The sequence below is a fragment of the Chrysoperla carnea genome (assembly GCF_905475395.1).
Source record: "Chrysoperla carnea chromosome X unlocalized genomic scaffold, inChrCarn1.1 SUPER_X_unloc_9, whole genome shotgun sequence".
Classification (NCBI taxonomy): domain Eukaryota; kingdom Metazoa; phylum Arthropoda; class Insecta; order Neuroptera; family Chrysopidae; genus Chrysoperla; species Chrysoperla carnea.
Genome location: NW_025408222.1, coordinates 65,478 through 86,034, shown reverse-complemented (window position 1 = coordinate 86,034; position 20,557 = coordinate 65,478). Strand labels below are relative to the sequence as shown.

Genomic DNA, 20,557 nt, shown 5'->3' with positions numbered 1-20,557 from the left:
AAGGTCAAGTTTAGAAAAATTTATTTTAATTTGCTTTGTGTGTTTGTTTTTGGTGTTTATTATTGCACTTGTTAATTCGGCTAGCGCCATGTCAACATCTCTGTTTGTTTTTATTTTTTTATTTATGTTTATGTTATTATTTAGTGTTTTTCTAAACTTGACCCAGTCAGTTGTTTTATATGATGTACACTTTGTTGTTGTGTTGTCTGTGTGTTGATCGTTTAATGTAAACATGATTGGGTTATGGTCTGATGTCAGTTCTGTGTGTGTTGTGAGTTTAGTTATTTTGTTTACGTTTTTGTTTATGACGATGTCAATGTACGTTGGTGTTGCGTTGTTGTGTGGGAAGTGTGTAGGCTCTTCTGTGTGTAGTACGATCATGTTTTTGTCTGTTATGTGTTTGTATAAAGTACGTCCGTTTGTGTTTGTTATGTGGTTTTTCCAGGTGTGATGTCGAGCGTTCAAGTCTCCTATTATCAATGTTTTTGTTCCTATGTCGGTCAGTGTCTTTAGGTCAAGGTCCGTGAATATGTTGCGTGGGTTGTTGTACGCTGCAACAATAAAAATGTTATTAATTAGCTTGATGGCAAGATGTTCAATAGATGTTCTATTCTGAACGTCAACTGTTATGTACGGGATATTGTTTTTTATTAGAATAGCCACACCACCTCCGTGTGCAGTGCGATCCCTTCTCAAAATATTAAAATTTTTTATTTTTATTTTTATGTCCGGTGTCAGTTTTGTCTCGTTTATTGTCATAATATGTATATTGTGTTTTTCAACGTAATGTCTAAGTTCTTGGACGTTATGCCTTAGACCGCACGCGTTCCATGATCCTATGTTTATGGACATTGGGCAAACTTAGCACGAAGGAAATTATTAAATGTGATGAACTTTTCCAGTTCGCTCTTGCAGTTTCTTAGGGCTGTGTTTAGTTGTTTTACGAGTTCCAGCATTTGCTCGATGTTTATTAGGTTGTTGAGGTTTCGTATTTCTGCTGTCAATTCATTTAGATTGCCCATAGGATTTTGTAAGTTTTGACGCGGTTGTTGTGGTTGAGTGTTTTGTTGAACCGGTGGAGTTTGTGCCGGTTGTGTTGGTTGTAGGTGCATGTTTCTGTTCCAGGGATTTGTTGTTGGGGGAGGAGCTGGGACGTATTTTACTTTTTTCAATTCCAGTTTTTTGATGTATACTGGGCATTCTTTGTGAAATGCTAGGTGTTTACCCTGGCAGTTAACACATTTGATGTTTTTGGCGGTTGTCGGGTCCTCTTTGCGCACTTTGTCGCATTCTCTGGTCCAATGTCCTTCTGCGCATTTGAGGCAGTGTGGAGCCGCGCGGCAGTGGGTAGTACTATGGCCCCAGGACTGGCACCGCCTACATTGGATGATTTCGGGCGTGTTGTGCCGCATTTCCCAGGATATTTTTGTCCTGTTCACGTATTGTATGTTTTTGTTGAGATATTTAAGGTTTATTGTGCTATCACAGATTACCAGAAAGAGTCCTTTTTTTGTGTTTTTCAGTTTGAATACCTTTTCGACGTTTAATTTATATTTTTCTTCTAGATCTTCGATGATTTCTTCGGTGTCAGTGCTGTTGTCTAGCCCTCTTAAGATAAAGGCGTGTTTTCTGTCCGCTTTTGGGGTGTATGTGTGGTATTCCACTTTGCCTTCATTTAGAATTTCTTTGTACTTTTTGTATTCTTCATGATCATAAATGTACAAGTTTGTGTTGTTTGCGGTGTATTTGATGTGGAATCCTTTGTTTATTTCGTTTTCGAGTGATTTTACGTATGTTTTGTGGTCGGTAGTTTTGGCGTGTATAACAAGTGGTGGTGGCTTTTTTGGTTTGTTTTGACCCAGTTCAATTGAGTCATTGTCGTCGTCTTCTTCATTTTCATCGTTTTCTAAAGGCGCAAATCGGTTTTTTAGCGGTATTGTTGGGGGTTTTGGTGTGGGCTTGCCGGTTCCCCTTGAGGTCGATGGCTTGACGAACATTGAGCTTAAATCCATATTTTTGGTTGTGTTGTCATCAACGATCATTTCGGTTGTCGTTGTTGTATTATTGTTTTCAACATTCACTTGATTTAGTTTAATGTTTACTGTACCTTTATTATTTGTGTCTTTTTCACTGTCGTTAATTTTCGTTTCACACTTTTTTGTGTTCAGTTCACTATTTGTTGTGTCTTTTTCACTATTTAATATGTTCACTTCACTATTTTTTGTGTCCGTTTCACTGTTTAATGTGTCTTTTCCCACTATATTTTCTACATTTTCCTGATTTATTTCACTGGCATCTTGTATATTGAGTACAAGCACTTTATTTTTTGTTTTGGATGGGCTTTGCCCATCATTATTGAGGCGTTTTAAGCCACGAGGCTTAGGCTTCATGCACTGACTTGATATTGTTTTTTTGTTTGTTAAAAATTTGCATATAACAAAAAAATAAAATTGTGTTATGTAAGTCTGTAATTAAGTTGTAGTCACAACGATGTGTTCACTACAGCTGTTGTACAGAGAATGGACGAGAACCGGTGTTTTCAACGTGGTATGGCTGTTGCCAGTAATAAATGAAAATTTTTACAAATATATATTTTTCATAAATATCATTAATATTAAAGTATATTATTAAAATTTTCAATGAAGTAATCAATTTAAATATATACTTATTTATTATACCATATATTTTAAATAAAAATGCAACCGCACACAGTATTCTCAAGTGGCCACCCATCCGTGGTACTGACTGTGGCAAATGTTTCTAAACTATTATTTTATAAAATATTTATACAAAAAATAATTTACTCTTATCAAATATTAATTTGTGGCCTGTATTAAGGCCTATGTTATTTTCATTTTTTAGCAAAAATAATGAAATATTTCAATATATTATTAAAGTAACAGATCATTTCTTTTTTGGTGCTGCTTTTTTAATTTTTGTAGGAGATGATTTGGCAACAGAAGCTTTCTTAGCTTTTGGTGCTTTCGGTTTACGAGCAGGGCTACTTTTGGCAGCGGATTTTGTACTTTTTGCTGGTTTTGCTTTAACTGGTGCTTTTTTTGATGCCGCTGATGATTTTGCAGTAACTTTTTTAGCAGCAGTTGATGATGATGGAGTCGCTTTTTTTGCTTTAGGCTTTTTGGCTGCCAATGATGTAGTTGTGGCTTTCTTTTCTTTTGGTGCCCGTTTACTTTTAGCACTCTTTGCTGAACCTTTTGCTCCACTTTCTTTTTTGGATACTTTTGATTTAGCTGAAGAATTAGATGAAGCGGAAGCAGCCAATTTGAATGAACCAGATGCACCTTTACCTTTAGTTTGTACCAAGGCTCCCTCAGTTACAGCAGCTTTTAAATATTTTTTAATAAATGGTGAAATTTTATCAGAATCCACTTTATAATTTGCAGCTAAATATTTTTTAATTGCTTGTAATGATGAACCACCACGTTCTTTTAAATTTTTAATTGCGTTAACAACCATTTCTGATGTACGTGGATGTGTTGGTTTTGAATGTTGTTTTGTACGTTTAGCACCAGAAGCTGTTGCTTTTTTTGTTGGTGTTGTAGAAGCAGCAGTAACCGCAGTTGCTGCAACAGCTGTAGAATTTTCTTCGGCCATATTTTTTACTTTATAAAAATAATGTATTTATTATAAATATTTAAATGATAAAATATAATAATTCTATCAAATAAAAAATAAAGGTTTTCAATTATATCATTATTCACAATAATATAAGTCCCTATGTAAGTCAAAGTACCATGTAGAAAACACATAAAAATTAAATAGTATTTCTAATTTACTGTCGTAGTAAACATGATTTATTTTTTCAATTTCTATAATATATAAAATAATAAATTATAAATTTAATAATAATATTTATTTTATAAATTAAAATATATTTAATTTTTTTATTAACAATTATTAATAAACATAGTTTAATATTAATTATTTCAATCATACAAAACAATAATATTTTTAAGGTAAACTTAAAAAGTATATATTTTTATTTTTTATTTAATATCGATTTATTATAAATTATTAGTATATAAATAATTAAAAAATTTAATATATAAATATATATATTATAGTATAAGATTTCATTTTTAGAAAAACTTTTTTTGTCAATAATGAAAACGTATTATTATGAAATGTGTTAATCGAACATTGACAAAATATATTTCATTAGAAAATACTTTTATTTATGCATTAATATCAATAATTAACTATTAAATTAATTTTTTCATAATTATATAAAGAAATTTTATACTGATATAAGTATTTATATATTATAATATTTATTTTAAATATAAAAAAATTTATGACAAAATATATTATTAGAGTATTTGTTGAGATTAATATAAGATTATTTTAAATAAGAATTAATTTATATAATTATTAAAATATTATTAATTTTATGTTATGTAATTTTAATAAAAATAAATAATAATAATAAATATAAAAATTTTTTAACAATTTAAATTTTATATGATCTAAATAATTTTGTTAAGTACGATATGAGAAATCATTGTAAGCTTCGTTAAGAAACTTTGTAATATAAAATAATAATAATAATATTAAATATATAAATAAATAAAATAAATTTGATACATATTTTTGGTTCATTCTGTGTATAAATCAAAGGATACCGAATAATTGGTAACGGATGCGATATATTATAGTATCGAGTATTAAAACATAATATATAAATTTATCTTGTTATTCAAATTTTTTGTTACTTAACTTATGTATTTAGAAAATTTATAATATTATTTATATAATTGACATAAAATCTTATAAATTGAAATTTTATTAATATGTATCAAAAGAAGAGAGTAACGTATTGATATAATATCAAAGGATACTGATTATTTAAATAACGAATACGTCATATATTGTTTGTGTAACAAAGTTCACTTGGCCATCTAGTTGAAAATAACATTTTCAATAGAAAGTTTATATGCTTTTTTTTTTCTTTAATTATTAAAAAAATAAATTGAAATTTAATTCAATCAAATTTTATAATAATTTTTAAAAAATTTTTCCTTTTAAAAAATATTTTGTGATGTTGTGATAATATGTATTAATACAAGTGCATCCTGATACTTTTATCTCTAGTAAAGGTATGAGTATCATGAACAGTTTTGTTATCTAATGATATTATTTTGATAATATTTTGTGTATATTCTTATAATATTTTGTCTAAATATCATCATAATACAATATTATTTTGATAATATTTTATGAATATTCTTATAATATGTTACCTAAATGTCATCATAATATGATGAATTATTTCCATAATAACATATAAAAAAGAAAAAAAAAAAAAAGAATCATTAATTTATAATTATTTAAATTGATTCTTTAAAAAAATATTATAATATATTATTTATAAAAATAATTTTTACTCTTATTTTAAATAAATTTGTGGCCTTTTATTAAAAGGCCTATGATCGATGTATTATTATTATAAAAATTAATGCAATGTTTTTAATTTATGCTTTCTTTTCAGTTTTCTTTGGTAATAACACTGCTTGAATGTTTGGTAATACACCACCTTGAGCAATTGTTACACCAGATAATAATTTATTTAATTCTTCATCATTACGAATTGCCAATTGTAAATGACGTGGAATGATACGTGTTTTTTTGTTATCACGGGCAGCATTACCAGCTAACTCGAGAACTTCTGCAGCCAAATATTCCATAACAGCAGCCAAATATACTGGGGCACCAGCACCTACTCGTTCAGCATAATTTCCTTTTCGTAATAATCTGTGAATTCTTCCAACAGGAAATTGTAATCCTGCTCGGCTTGATCTTGACTTTGCCTTTCCCTTTACTTTACCACCTTTACCTCGTCCAGACATAGCGAATAAATTTATTTAATTAATATTTTTTTTTGTAAATATAATCACACAGATGTGTACGTTACGGGGATTGTAACATAAATGTTTAAAATGTTATTTGGGTATTTTAATTTATAATATTTATAAAATATAAAACTTTAAAAATAAACCAATCACCTTATAGTATTATTTTCAGCCAATCAGAGAGTAGTATTCATTTTTATTGTTATATCCATCTTCGCGTATATAATACGCTAGTTGTATACACGACACGCTCATACATATACTGACTGGTGTTCTGTAACTATCTGTGTATATTAATTGTTTGTAACAATGCCACCAAAAACAAGTGGAAAAGCAGCAAAAAAAGCTGGCAAAGCTCAAAAAAATATATCAAAGAGTGATAAGAAAAAGAAGAGGAAGCGCAAGGAATCATATGCAATTTACATTTACAAAGTATTAAAACAAGTGCATCCTGATACTGGTATCTCTAGTAAAGCTATGAGTATCATGAACAGTTTTGTTAATGATATTTTTGAACGTATTGCTGCTGAAGCATCACGTTTAGCACATTATAATAAACGTTCAACAATCACAAGTCGGGAAATTCAAACCGCAGTTCGATTATTATTACCTGGTGAATTGGCAAAGCACGCTGTTAGTGAAGGTACTAAAGCTGTTACAAAATATACAAGTTCAAAATAAATAAATCGAAAATATTATTTAATTGATAACATAAAAATACATCAACATATAAAAACGGCTCTCTTTTTAAGAGAGCCATCAAATTTTTTAAATAAGAGTAAATTATTTTTATATATACAAAAAAATTAAATAAACAATTATTAATATCATATTTAATATAAAATTTTATATATTAATAGCTTGAATATATCTATTATTAGTATATCAATATTATTAATTTTAAATATAATAAAGGATATCGCGGAATATATATCGTAAATCAGTGTAATGCAAATGCATTACATTACCTTTATTATTTTCATTTTACATTTACTACTTGTTTATGTACGCTTATAATTATTAGAAAAATATTTTTAATAATTTTAAAAAATAAATGAAATAATAAAAATTTAATAATAAATTATTTATTGAAAGTATAAAAAATGGTATAGCAAAATCTTTATTTTCTTTGATTAAGGCGAAATGTTTTATTAGTTATAAACTCGATAATCTCCTATCGATACTTGTTACTCTTAACTTGTATATATAAAAAATATAATAGTATATTAATTTATAATAAAATTTTTTCAAAAATTCAATAAGTTATTGTAAAATAAAATAGATAATATACAAATTATAATTTATTATTGCAGATATATTACAATAAAAAAAAAAAAATAAAAATATTTGGTAATGTATGTTATAAACAAAATAATTTGTTGTAAACAAATTATATAATATGTTATATTTATTAACAAATTTATTTACTCTTATATAAATAAAATTAGTGGCTTCCCAAAAAGGAAAGCCTGTTTAAATTTATCGGATGTATTAAATATTCTTTAATAAATTTACTAAATATTTTAAGTAAATTATTATATTTTCTTAACCTCCAAAACCATACAAAGTACGACCTTGTCGTTTTAATGCATATACAACATCCATAGCTGTAACTGTTTTACGTTTTGCGTGTTCAGTATATGTAACAGCATCCCGAATAACATTTTCAAGGAATACTTTAAGTACACCACGTGTTTCTTCATAAATTAAACCAGAGATACGTTTTACTCCACCTCGTCGTGCTAAACGACGAATTGCAGGTTTTGTAATACCTTGGATATTATCACGCAAAACTTTTCTATGACGTTTTGCACCCCCTTTTCCAAGACCCTTTCCACCTTTTCCTCTGCCAGTCATTTTAATAAAAAATTATTTACAATATTTTAACGAACGGATAACACGTGTGTTAACCTCACAAGTATTGTAATGTATGTGAGCGCCGGTACAATTGTGCCTTTTTATATAAAGCATTAAAGATTTTTTAAGCCACGCCTATACAATTTGATTAGTCCATACTCTGATAGCTATCCAATAGGATATGACAACAAAAATTTTGAAATTTCATATAAATATAAATACAACACATTTATTTCGCATTTAAACATTTGACTTTGTAGTATCAAATTGTCGAATATAATTTTTAAAATTGTGTGTTTTTTTGTAAAAACATTATTATTTGAAAATGGCTAGAACCAAGCAAACTGCACGTAAATCAACTGGTGGTAAAGCACCAAGAAAACAATTAGCAACGAAAGCTGCACGTAAAAGTGCACCAGCAACTGGTGGAGTAAAAAAACCACACAGATATCGTCCTGGTACAGTAGCTTTACGAGAAATTCGTCGTTATCAAAAAAGTACTGAATTGTTAATTCGTAAATTACCATTCCAACGTTTAGTACGTGAAATTGCACAAGATTTTAAAACCGATTTACGTTTTCAAAGTTCAGCTGTTATGGCATTACAAGAAGCTAGTGAAGCCTATTTAGTAGGTTTATTTGAAGATACCAATTTATGCGCAATTCATGCAAAGCGTGTTACAATTATGCCTAAGGATATACAATTGGCAAGACGTATTCGTGGAGAACGTGCATAAGCGTTTTAAATGACAATTTAAAAAAAAAAAAACAAATAAGAAATATTTTCGGTCCTATATATAGGACCAACATATATTATTAAATAAGAGTATATTATTTTTATTAAAAAATATATATATATATATATATATATATATATATATATATATATAAATATAAATTATTGAAATAAAATTAAACATTATTAAAATTTTGTTATAATTATAAGCGATTGCTATTTCTAAAAATAAATAAATTTCATAAAATTTATATTATTTTATATTCATTTGAAATATTAAAAAAACTTCTCGCTTTAAAGTAACCATGATATGAGTTATAAATGCAATAAAATTTTATACAAAAAATAAAATTTATTTGTTGATGAATAATATAAAAGGTTTACATTTCTAAATAACATATATTTATATATGGTGTGTAAAAAAAAAGAAAAGAAGAAAAATAATTTATATTTTTAATATAAAAAGGCAACCGCACACAGTGTTCCCAAGCGGTCACCCATCCAAGTACTGACTGTGCCCAATGTTGCTTAACTTCGGTGATCGGACGAGAACCTTTAACTTTAAAATAAATCTTTATTGTCACAAAATTAACAAACGTTATACAATTAATATACAATGCAAAATTATATATAATGTACATTTTAAATATTTTATTTTGTTTTCTAGGTTATTAGCTTGCGCTTTCATCCTAAATTTGTTTTTGGATTTGCATGGCTTTTATTAGTTTGGAGGATTTGGGGGTGGTTAGGTTTTGAGTTACTTTATTTTTATTTATTGTTTGTTTGCTACAGAAAAAGTTGGTAAAAAAACTGTTTATATATTAAACTGACTTGTCAGTATAGGCTGTTGTTGTAATTTATTGCTATGTTGTGGTAGGTCGTGTTGTTTTTATTTTATTTTTATATTTTATTGCAGTCCGGGTTCCAGCGTGTGATATATTAATTTATGTTTTGCTGGTGCTGGCAGGTCTATTATCATATTTTTTGTCAGATTGCTTTTGTGTATTTGATGTTTGTAAAATTTTTCTGACATAGTTTTGATTACTTCTTTTATTGTTTTTGCGTCGGTTGTGCTGTGTAATTTTTTGATTGTGATGAGTCTGTCTGCGTTTGCTACTAGTCTAAGGCATTTATTTTGAATTCGTTGTAGTTTAATAAATTGCGTTTTGGATGCACTGCACCAGACCGGTGCTGCGTTTGTTATAACTGGTTTTATTATTGCATCGTACAACAACTTTTTTGTTTTTAGCGTTAGTGCACTGTACCTGTTAAGCAATGGATACAGTGTACGCACTACCCCGTGACCCTTGGCCACCAGGTGGTTTATTTGAGGCACAAACGACATGCCCTTATCCAGATATACACCCAGATATTTCACCTTGTTGCTGGTTGAGATACTCATCCCGTTCACCTTAAGGGGGCTTGTGATTTTGATGTTAGTGAATTTTTTGGTGAACAGGATGTGTTCGGTTTTTGAGTCGTTTATTTTAATTTTCCAGTCATTGGCGAATTTTAGGATCATATCCAGGTGTATCTGGACTTGTTTTGTCGCCACCTGGGCGTTAAATGAGTGCGCGTATATGGCGGTGTCGTCCGCATATACGGCCAGGTTTGTTTTGGCGAATTTGGGCATGTCGTTTATGTAGATATTGAAGATGATTGGTCCCAAAACTGATCCCTGTGGGACTCCTGCCCTTATTTCCCTTACAGTTGATTTTTTGGTTTTTATTTTCAGCCGAAAGTTTCGATTTTGGAGATAGCAGGCCATCAGCCTGCTGAGTTGGGTTGGAATACCAGTTTTGTAGATTTTGTGAATAGCCCCTTCTATCCAGACCGTGTCGAATGCTTTTTCGACATCCAGGAGGACCATGGAAGTGACGTTTCCTTTGTTGAAGTTTTTAGTTATTGAATCCGCGATTCTTGCCACTTGCATGGTGGTTCCGTGACCCTCCCGGAAGCCGAATTGCTCGTCGATTAGTATATTTTTTTGTGTAATGACTTTGTTCAGTCTAGATAGAATGAGCTTTTCGACCACTTTGGATAGTGAGCTCAGCAGACTAATTGGCCTGTAGCTTGCTGGGTCTGTTGGGTTTTTGTTGGGCTTCAGTATTGGGACCACCAACGCTGTTTTCCAGGCCTCGGGATAGTACCCCAATGTAAACATTGCGTTAACAATGTATGTAAGTTGCACTAACGCTTTTGTTGAGAGGTTTTTGACGTCTTTGTTTTGTATATTGTCTTGTCCGGGGGCTTTGTTGTTAGGTAATTTTCTGATTGTTTGTTTTATTTCCTGTGGTGACGTCAGTTTGATTCGTTTCTTTGGGCGATCGTTTTTGTTTTGTAGTTCTATTACGGACTGACGGACTGTGTTGTCAAGGGGTGATATGTTGTTGTTTTGTTGTACGGCTTCAATTGAGTCAGCAATGAGATCCGCCTTTTGTTTGTCACTCATGTAGTTAGTGTTGTCTTTTATCAATGTGGGAATATTTTCCTTTTTGTGCCTAAATGATTTCGTTATTCTCCACAATGATTTGTCCCCTGGCTTGAGGGATTTAAGGGTGTCTTCCCATTGCTGATTCAACTGTTGCCTTATTTTTTGTCTTATCACCTTGTTTAGTTTGTTGATGTCGGGTTTGATTGTTTGTATTACTCGTCTGTGGTCCAGTCTACGTAGAGCGTTACGCGCTTTGATAAGGTTTTTAATTTCTTGACTAAGGTCAAGTTTAGAAAAATTTATTTTAATTTGCTTTGTGTGTTTGTTTTTGGTGTTTATTAATGCACTTGTTAATTCGGCTAGCGCCATGTCAACATCACTGTTTGTTTTTATTTTTTTATTTATGTTTATGTTATTGTTTAGTGTTTTTCTAAACTTGACCCAGTCAGTTGTTTTATATGATGTACACTTTGTTGTTGTGTTGTCTGTGTGTTGATCGTTTAATGTAAACATGATTGGGTTATGGTCTGATGTCAGTTCTGTGTGTGTTGTGAGTTTAGTTATTTTGTTTACGTTTTTGTTTATGACGATGTCAATGTACGTTGGTGTTGCGTTGTTGTGTGGGAAGTGTGTAGGCTCTTCTGTGTGTAGTACGATCATGTTTTTGTCTGTTATGTGTTTGTATAAAGTACGTCCGTTTGTGTTTGTTATGTGGTTTTTCCAGGTGTGATGTCGAGCGTTCAGGTCTCCTATTATCAATGTTTTTGTTCCTATGTCGGTCAGTGTCTTTAGGTCAAGGTCCGTGAATATGTTGCGTGGGTTGTTGTACGCTGCAACAATAAAAATGTTATTAATTAGCTTGATGGCAAGATGTTCAATAGATGTTCTATTTTGAACGTCAACTGTTATGTACGGGATGTTGTTTTTTATTAGAATAGCCACACCACCTCCGTGTGCAGTGCGATCCCTTCTCAAAATGCTAAAATTTTTTATTTTTATTTTTATGTCCGGTGTCAGTTTTGTCTCGTTTATTGTCATTATATGTATATTGTGTTTTTCAACGTAATGTCTAAGTTCTTGGACGTTATGCCTTAGACCGCACGCGTTCCATGATCCAATGTTTATGGACATTGGGCAAACTTAGCACGAAGAAAATTATTGAAAGTGATGAACTTTTCCAGTTCGCTCTTGCAGTTTCTTAGGGCTGAGTTTAGTTGCCTTACGAGTTCCAGCATTTGTTCTATGTTTATCAAGTTATTGAGGTTTTGTATTTCCGCTGTTAATTCATTTAGGTTGCCCATAGGGCCTTGTAAGTTTTGACGCGGTTGTTGTGGTTGAATGCTTTGTTGTACCGGTGGAGCTTGTGCCGGTTGTGTTGGTTGGAGGTGTATGTTTCTGTTCCAGGGATTTGTTGTTGGGGGAGGAGCTGGGACGTATTTTACTTTTTTCAATTCCAGTTTTTTGATGTATACTGGGCATTCTTTGTGGAATGCTAGGTGTTTACCCTGGCAGTTAACACATTTGATGTTTTTGGCGGTTGTCGGGTCCTCTTTGCGCACTTTGTCGCATTCTCTGGTCCAATGTCCTTCTGCGCATTTGAGGCAGTGTGGAGCCGCGCGGCAGTGGGTAGTACTATGGCCCCAGGACTGGCACCGCCTACATTGAATGATTTCGGGCGTGTTGTGCCGCATTTCCCAGGATATTTTTGTCCTGTTCACGTATTGTATGTTTTTGTTGAGATATTTAAGGTTTATTGTGCTATCACAGATTACCAGAAAGAGTCCTTTTTTGGTATTTTTCAGTTTGAATACCTTTTCGACGTTTAATTTATATTTTTCTTCTAGGTCTTCTATGATTTCTTCGGTGTCAGTGCTGTTGTCTAGCCCTCTTAGGATAAAGGCGTGTTTTCTTTCCGCTTTTGGGGTGTATGTGTGGTATTCCACTTTGCCTTCATTTAGAATTTCTTTGTACTTTTTGTATTCTTCATGATCATAAATGTACAAGTTTGTGTTGTTTGCGGTGTATTTAATGTGGAATCCTTTGTTTATTTCGTTCTCGAGTGATTTTACATATGTTTTGTGGTCGGTAGTTTTGGCGTGTATAACAAGTGGTGGTGGCTTTTTTGGTTTGTTATGACCCAGTTCAATTGAGTCGTTGTCGTCGTCTTCTTCATTTTCATCGTTTTCTAAAGGCGCAAATCGGTTTTTTAGCGGTATTGTTGGGGGTTTTGGTGTGGTCTTGCCGGTTCCCCTTGAGGTCGATGGCTTGACGAACATTGAGCTTAAATCCATATTTTTGGTTGTGTTGTCATCAACGATCATATCGGTTGTCGTTGTTGTGTTATTGTTTTCAACATTCACTTGATTTAGTTTAATGTTTACTGTACCTTTATTATTTGTGTCTATTTCACTGTCGTTAATTTTCGTTTCACACTTTTTTGCGTTCAGTTCACTATTTGTTGTGTCTTTTTCACTATTTAATATGTTCACTTCACTATTTTTTGTGTCCGTATCACTGTTTAATGTGTCTTTTCTCACTATTTTTCCTACATTTTCCTGGTTTATTTCACTGGCATCTTGTATATTGAGTACAAGCACTTTATTTTTTATTTCGGATGGGCTTTGCCCATCTTTATTGAGGCGTTTTAAGCCACGAGGCTTAGGCTTCATGCACTGACTTGATATTGTTTTTTTGTTTGTTAAAAATTTGCATATAACAAAAAAATAAAATTGTGTTATGTAAGTCTGTAATTAAGTTGTAGTCACAACGATGTGTTCACTACAGCTGTTGTACAGAGAAATCGGACGAGAACCGGTGTTTTCAACGTGGTATGGCTGTTGCCAGTAATAAATGAAAATTTTTACAAATATATATTTTTCATAAATATCATTAATATTAAAGTATATTATTAAAATTTTCAATGAAGTAATCAATTTAAATATATACTTATTTATTATACCATATATTTTAAATAAAAATGCAACCGCACACAGTATTCTCAAGTGGCCACCCATCCGTGGTACTGACTGTGGCAAATGTTTCTAAACTATTATTTTATAAAATATTTATACAAAAAATAATTTACTCTTATCAAATATTAATTTGTGGCCTGTATTAAGGCCTATGTTATTTTCATTTTTTAGCAAAAATAATGAAATATTTCAATATATTATTAAAGTAACAGATCATTTCTTTTTTGGTGCTGCTTTTTTAATTTTTGTAGGAGATGATTTGGCAACAGAAGCTTTCTTAGCTTTTGGTGCTTTCGGTTTACGAGCAGGGCTACTTTTGGCAGCGGATTTTGTACTTTTTGCTGGTTTTGCTTTAACTGGTGCTTTTTTTGATGCCGCTGATGATTTTGCAGTAACTTTTTTAGCAGCAGTTGATGATGATGGAGTCGCTTTTTTTGCTTTAGGCTTTTTGGCTGCCAATGATGTAGTTGTGGCTTTCTTTTCTTTTGGTGCCCGTTTACTTTTAGCACTCTTTGCTGAACCTTTTGCTCCACTTTCTTTTTTGGATACTTTTGATTTAGCTGAAGAATTAGATGAAGCGGAAGCAGCCAATTTGAATGAACCAGATGCACCTTTACCTTTAGTTTGTACCAAGGCTCCCTCAGTTACAGCAGCTTTTAAATATTTTTTAATAAATGGTGAAATTTTATCAGAATCCACTTTATAATTTGCAGCTAAATATTTTTTAATTGCTTGTAATGATGAACCACCACGTTCTTTTAAATTTTTAATTGCGTTAACAACCATTTCTGATGTACGTGGATGTGTTGGTTTTGAATGTTGTTTTGTACGTTTAGCACCAGAAGCTGTTGCTTTTTTTGTTGGTGTTGTAGAAGCAGCAGTAACCGCAGTTGCTGCAACAGCTGTAGAATTTTCTTCGGCCATATTTTTTACTTTATAAAAATAATGTATTTATTATAAATATTTAAATGATAAAATATAATAATTCTATCAAATAAAAAATAAAGGTTTTCAATTATATCATTATTCACAATAATATAAGTCCCTATGTAAGTCAAAGTACCATGTAGAAAACACATAAAAATTAAATAGTATTTCTAATTTACTGTCGTAGTAAACATGATTTATTTTTTCAATTTCTATAATATATAAAATAATAAATTATAAATTTAATAATAATATTTATTTTATAAATTAAAATATATTTAATTTTTTTATTAACAATTATTAATAAACATAGTTTAATATTAATTATTTCAATCATACAAAACAATAATATTTTTAAGGTAAACTTAAAAAGTATATATTTTTATTTTTTATTTAATATCGATTTATTATAAATTATTAGTATATAAATAATTAAAAAATTTAATATATAAATATATATATTATAGTATAAGATTTCATTTTTAGAAAAACTTTTTTTGTCAATAATGAAAACGTATTATTATGAAATGTGTTAATCGAACATTGACAAAATATATTTCATTAGAAAATACTTTTATTTATGCATTAATATCAATAATTAACTATTAAATTAATTTTTTCATAATTATATAAAGAAATTTTATACTGATATAAGTATTTATATATTATAATATTTATTTTAAATATAAAAAAATTTATGACAAAATATATTATTAGAGTATTTGTTGAGATTAATATAAGATTATTTTAAATAAGAATTAATTTATATAATTATTAAAATATTATTAATTTTATGTTATGTAATTTTAATAAAAATAAATAATAATAATAAATATAAAAATTTTTTAACAATTTAAATTTTATATGATCTAAATAATTTTGTTAAGTACGATATGAGAAATCATTGTAAGCTTCGTTAAGAAACTTTGTAATATAAAATAATAATAATAATATTAAATATATAAATAAATAAAATAAATTTGATACATATTTTTGGTTCATTCTGTGTATAAATCAAAGGATACCGAATAATTGGTAACGGATGCGATATATTATAGTATCGAGTATTAAAACATAATATATAAATTTATCTTGTTATTCAAATTTTTTGTTACTTAACTTATGTATTTAGAAAATTTATAATATTATTTATATAATTGACATAAAATCTTATAAATTGAAATTTTATTAATATGTATCAAAAGAAGAGAGTAACGTATTGATATAATATCAAAGGATACTGATTATTTAAATAACGAATACGTCATATATTGTTTGTGTAACAAAGTTCACTTGGCCATCTAGTTGAAAATAACATTTTCAATAGAAAGTTTATATGCTTTTTTTTTTCTTTAATTATTAAAAAAATAAATTGAAATTTAATTCAATCAAATTTTATAATAATTTTTAAAAAATTTTTCCTTTTAAAAAATATTTTGTGATGTTGTGATAATATGTATTAATACAAGTGCATCCTGATACTTTTATCTCTAGTAAAGGTATGAGTATCATGAACAGTTTTGTTATCTAATGATATTATTTTGATAATATTTTGTGTATATTCTTATAATATTTTGTCTAAATATCATCATAATACAATATTATTTTGATAATATTTTATGAATATTCTTATAATATTTTACCTAAATGTCATCATAATATGATGAATTATTTCCATAATAACATATAAAAAAGAAAAAAAAAAAAAAAAATCATTAATTTATAATTATTTAAATTGATTCTTTAAAAAAATATTATAATATATTATTTATAAAAATAATTTTTACTCTTATTTTAAATAAATTTGTGGCCTTTTATTAAAAGGCCTATGATCGATGTATTATTATTATAAAAATTAATGCAATGTTTTTAATTTATGCTTTCTTTTCAGTTTTCTTTGGTAATAACACTGCTTGAATGTTTGGTAATACACCACCTTGAGCAATTGTTACACCAGATAATAATTTATTTAATTCTTCATCATTACGAATTGCCAATTGTAAATGACGTGGAATGATACGTGTTTTTTTGTTATCACGGGCAGCATTACCAGCTAACTCGAGAACTTCTGCAGCCAAATATTCCATAACAGCAGCCAAATATACTGGGGCACCAGCACCTACTCGTTCAGCATAATTTCCTTTTCGTAATAATCTGTGAATTCTTCCAACAGGAAATTGTAATCCTGCTCGGCTTGATCTTGACTTTGCCTTTCCCTTTACTTTACCACCTTTACCTCGTCCAGACATAGCGAATAAATTTATTTAATTAATATTTTTTTTTGTAAATATAATCACACAGATGTGTACGTTACGGGGATTGTAACATAAATGTTTAAAATGTTATTTGGGTATTTTAATTTATAATATTTATAAAATATAAAACTTTAAAAATAAACCAATCACCTTATAGTATTATTTTCAGCCAATCAGAGAGTAGTATTCATTTTTATTGTTATATCCATCTTCGCGTATATAATACGCTAGTTGTATACACGACACGCTCATACATATACTGACTGGTGTTCTGTAACTATCTGTGTATATTAATTGTTTGTAACAATGCCACCAAAAACAAGTGGAAAAGCAGCAAAAAAAGCTGGCAAAGCTCAAAAAAATATATCAAAGAGTGATAAGAAAAAGAAGAGGAAGCGCAAGGAATCATATGCAATTTACATTTACAAAGTATTAAAACAAGTGCATCCTGATACTGGTATCTCTAGTAAAGCTATGAGTATCATGAACAGTTTTGTTAATGATATTTTTGAACGTATTGCTGCTGAAGCATCACGTTTAGCACATTATAATAAACGTTCAACAATCACAAGTCGGGAAATTCAAACCGCAGTTCGATTATTATTACCTGGTGAATTGGCAAAGCACGCTGTTAGTGAAGGTACTAAAGCTGTTACAAAATATACAAGTTCAAAATAAATAAATCGAAAATATTATTTAATTGATAACATAAAAATACATCAACATATAAAAACGGCTCTCTTTTTAAGAGAGCCATCAAATTTTTTAAATAAGAGTAAATTATTTTTATATATACAAAAAAATTAAATAAACAATTATTAATATCATATTTAATATAAAATTTTATATATTAATAGCTTGAATATATCTATTATTAGTATATCAATATTATTAATTTTAAATATAATAAAGGATATCGCGGAATATATATCGTAAATCAGTGTAATGCAAATGCATTACATTACCTTTATTATTTTCATTTTACATTTACTACTTGTTTATGTACGCTTATAATTATTAGAAAAATATTTTTAATAATTTTAAAAAATAAATGAAATAATAAAAATTTAATAATAAATTATTTATTGAAAGTATAAAAAATGGTATAGCAAAATCTTTATTTTCTTTGATTAAGGCGAAATGTTTTATTAGTTATAAATTCGATAATCTCCTATCGATACTTGTTACTCTTAACTTGTATATATAAAAAATATAATAGTATATTAATTTATAATAAAATTTTTTCAAAAATTCAATAAGTTATTGTAAAATAAAATAGATAATATACAAATTATAATTTATTATTGCAGATATATTACAATAAAAAAAAAAAATAAAAATATTTGGTAATGTATGTTATAAACAAAATAATTTGTTGTAAACAAATTATATAATATGTTATATTTATTAACAAATTTATTTACTCTTATATAAATAAAATTAGTGGCTTCCCAAAAAGGAAAGCCTGTTTAAATTTATCGGATGTATTAAATATTCTTTAATAAATTTACTAAATATTTTAAGTAAATTATTATATTTTCTTAACCTCCAAAACCATACAAAGTACGACCTTGTCGTTTTAATGCATATACAACATCCATAGCTGTAACTGTTTTACGTTTTGCGTGTTCAGTATATGTAACAGCATCCCGAATAACATTTTCAAGGAATACTTTAAGTACACCACGTGTTTCTTCATAAATTAAACCAGAGATACGTTTTACTCCACCTCGTCGTGCTAAACGACGAATTGCAGGTTTTGTAATACCTTGGATATTATCACGCAAAACTTTTCTATGACGTTTTGCACCCCCTTTTCCAAGACCCTTTCCACCTTTTCCTCTGCCAGTCATTTTAATAAAAAATTATTTACAATATTTTAACGAACGGATAACACGTGTGTTAACCTCACAAGTATTGTAATGTATGTGAGCGCCGGTACAATTGTGCCTTTTTATATAAAGCATTAAAGATTTTTTAAGCCACGCCTATACAATTTGATTAGTCCATACTCTGATAGCTATCCAATAGGATATGACAACAAAAATTTTGAAATTTCATATAAATATAAATACAACACATTTATTTCGCATTTAAACATTTGACTTTGTAGTATCAAATTGTCGAATATAATTTTTAAAATTGTGTGTTTTTTTGTAAAAACATTATTATTTGAAAATGGCTAGAACCAAGCAAACTGCACGTAAATCAACTGGTGGTAAAGCACCAAGAAAACAATTAGCAACGAAAGCTGCACGTAAAAGTGCACCAGCAACTGGTGGAGTAAAAAAACCACACAGATATCGTCCTGGTACAGTAGCTTTACGAGAAATTCGTCGTTATCAAAAAAGTACTGAATTGTTAATTCGTAAATTACCATTCCAACGTTTAGTACGTGAAATTGCACAAGATTTTAAAACCGATTTACGTTTTCAAAGTTCAGCTGTTATGGCATTACAAGAAGCTAGTGAAGCCTATTTAGTAGGTTTATTTGAAGATACCAATTTATGCGCAATTCATGCAAAGCGTGTTACAATTATGCCTAAGGATATACAATTGGCAAGACGTATTCGTGGAGAACGTGCATAAGCGTTTTAAATGACAATTTAAAAAAAAAAAAAACAAATAAGAAATATTTTCGGTCCTATATATAGGACCAACATATATTATTAAATAAGAGTATATTATTTTTATTAAAAAATATATATATATATATATATATATATATATATATATATATATATATATATATATATATATAAATATAAATTATTGAAATAAAATTAAACATTATTAAAATTTTGTTATAATTATAAGCGATTGCTATTTCTAAAAATAAATAAATTTCATAAAATTTATATTATTTTATATTCATTTGAAATATTAAAAAAACTTCTCGCTTTAAAGTAACCATGATATGAGTTATAAATGCAATAAAATTTTATACAAAAAATAATATTTATTTGTTGATGAATAATATAAAAGGTTTACATTTCTAAATAACATATATTTATATATGGTGTGTAAAAAAAAAGAAAAGAAGAAAAATAATTTATATTTTTAATATAAAAAGGCAACCGCACACAGTGTTCCCAAGCGGTCACCCATCCAAGTACTGACTGTGCCCAATGTTGCTTAACTTCGGTGATCGGACGAGAACCGGTGTTTTCAACGTGGTATGGCTGTTGCCAGTAATAAATGAAAATTTTTACAAATATATATTTTTCATAAATATCATTAATATTAAAGTATATTATTAAAATTTTCAATGAAGTAATCAATTTAAATATATACTTATTTATTATACCATATATTTTAAATAAAAATGCAACCGCACACAGTATTCTCAAGTGGCCACCCATCCGTGGTACTGACTGTGGCAAATGTTTCTAAACTATTATTTTATAAAATATTTATACAAAAAATAATTTACTCTTATCAAATATTAATTTGTGGCCTGTATTAAGGCCTATGTTATTTTCATTTTTTAGCAAAAATAATGAAATA

At 28.8% G+C, this 20,557-nt stretch overlaps 1 protein-coding gene and 1 non-coding gene across 2 annotated transcripts; both read right to left on the bottom strand.

The window, feature by feature from the left end:
• Nucleotides 1-1,532: 1,532 nt before the first annotated feature.
• On the bottom strand, nt 1,533-2,390 carry LOC123304756 (putative uncharacterized protein DDB_G0289963; the record flags this gene model as incomplete). The annotated part of the gene is made up of 1 exon (XM_044886384.1): nt 1,533-2,390. A coding segment is annotated over exon 1 (858 nt), but the record flags the coding sequence as incomplete, so codon positions are not given.
• A 17,731-nt stretch (nt 2,391-20,121) lies between these two features.
• Nucleotides 20,122-20,240, bottom strand: LOC123304764. The gene has a single exon (XR_006536750.1). It is a non-coding gene; the product is annotated as a 5S ribosomal RNA (ribosomal RNA).
• Nucleotides 20,241-20,557: the final 317 nt, after the last annotated feature.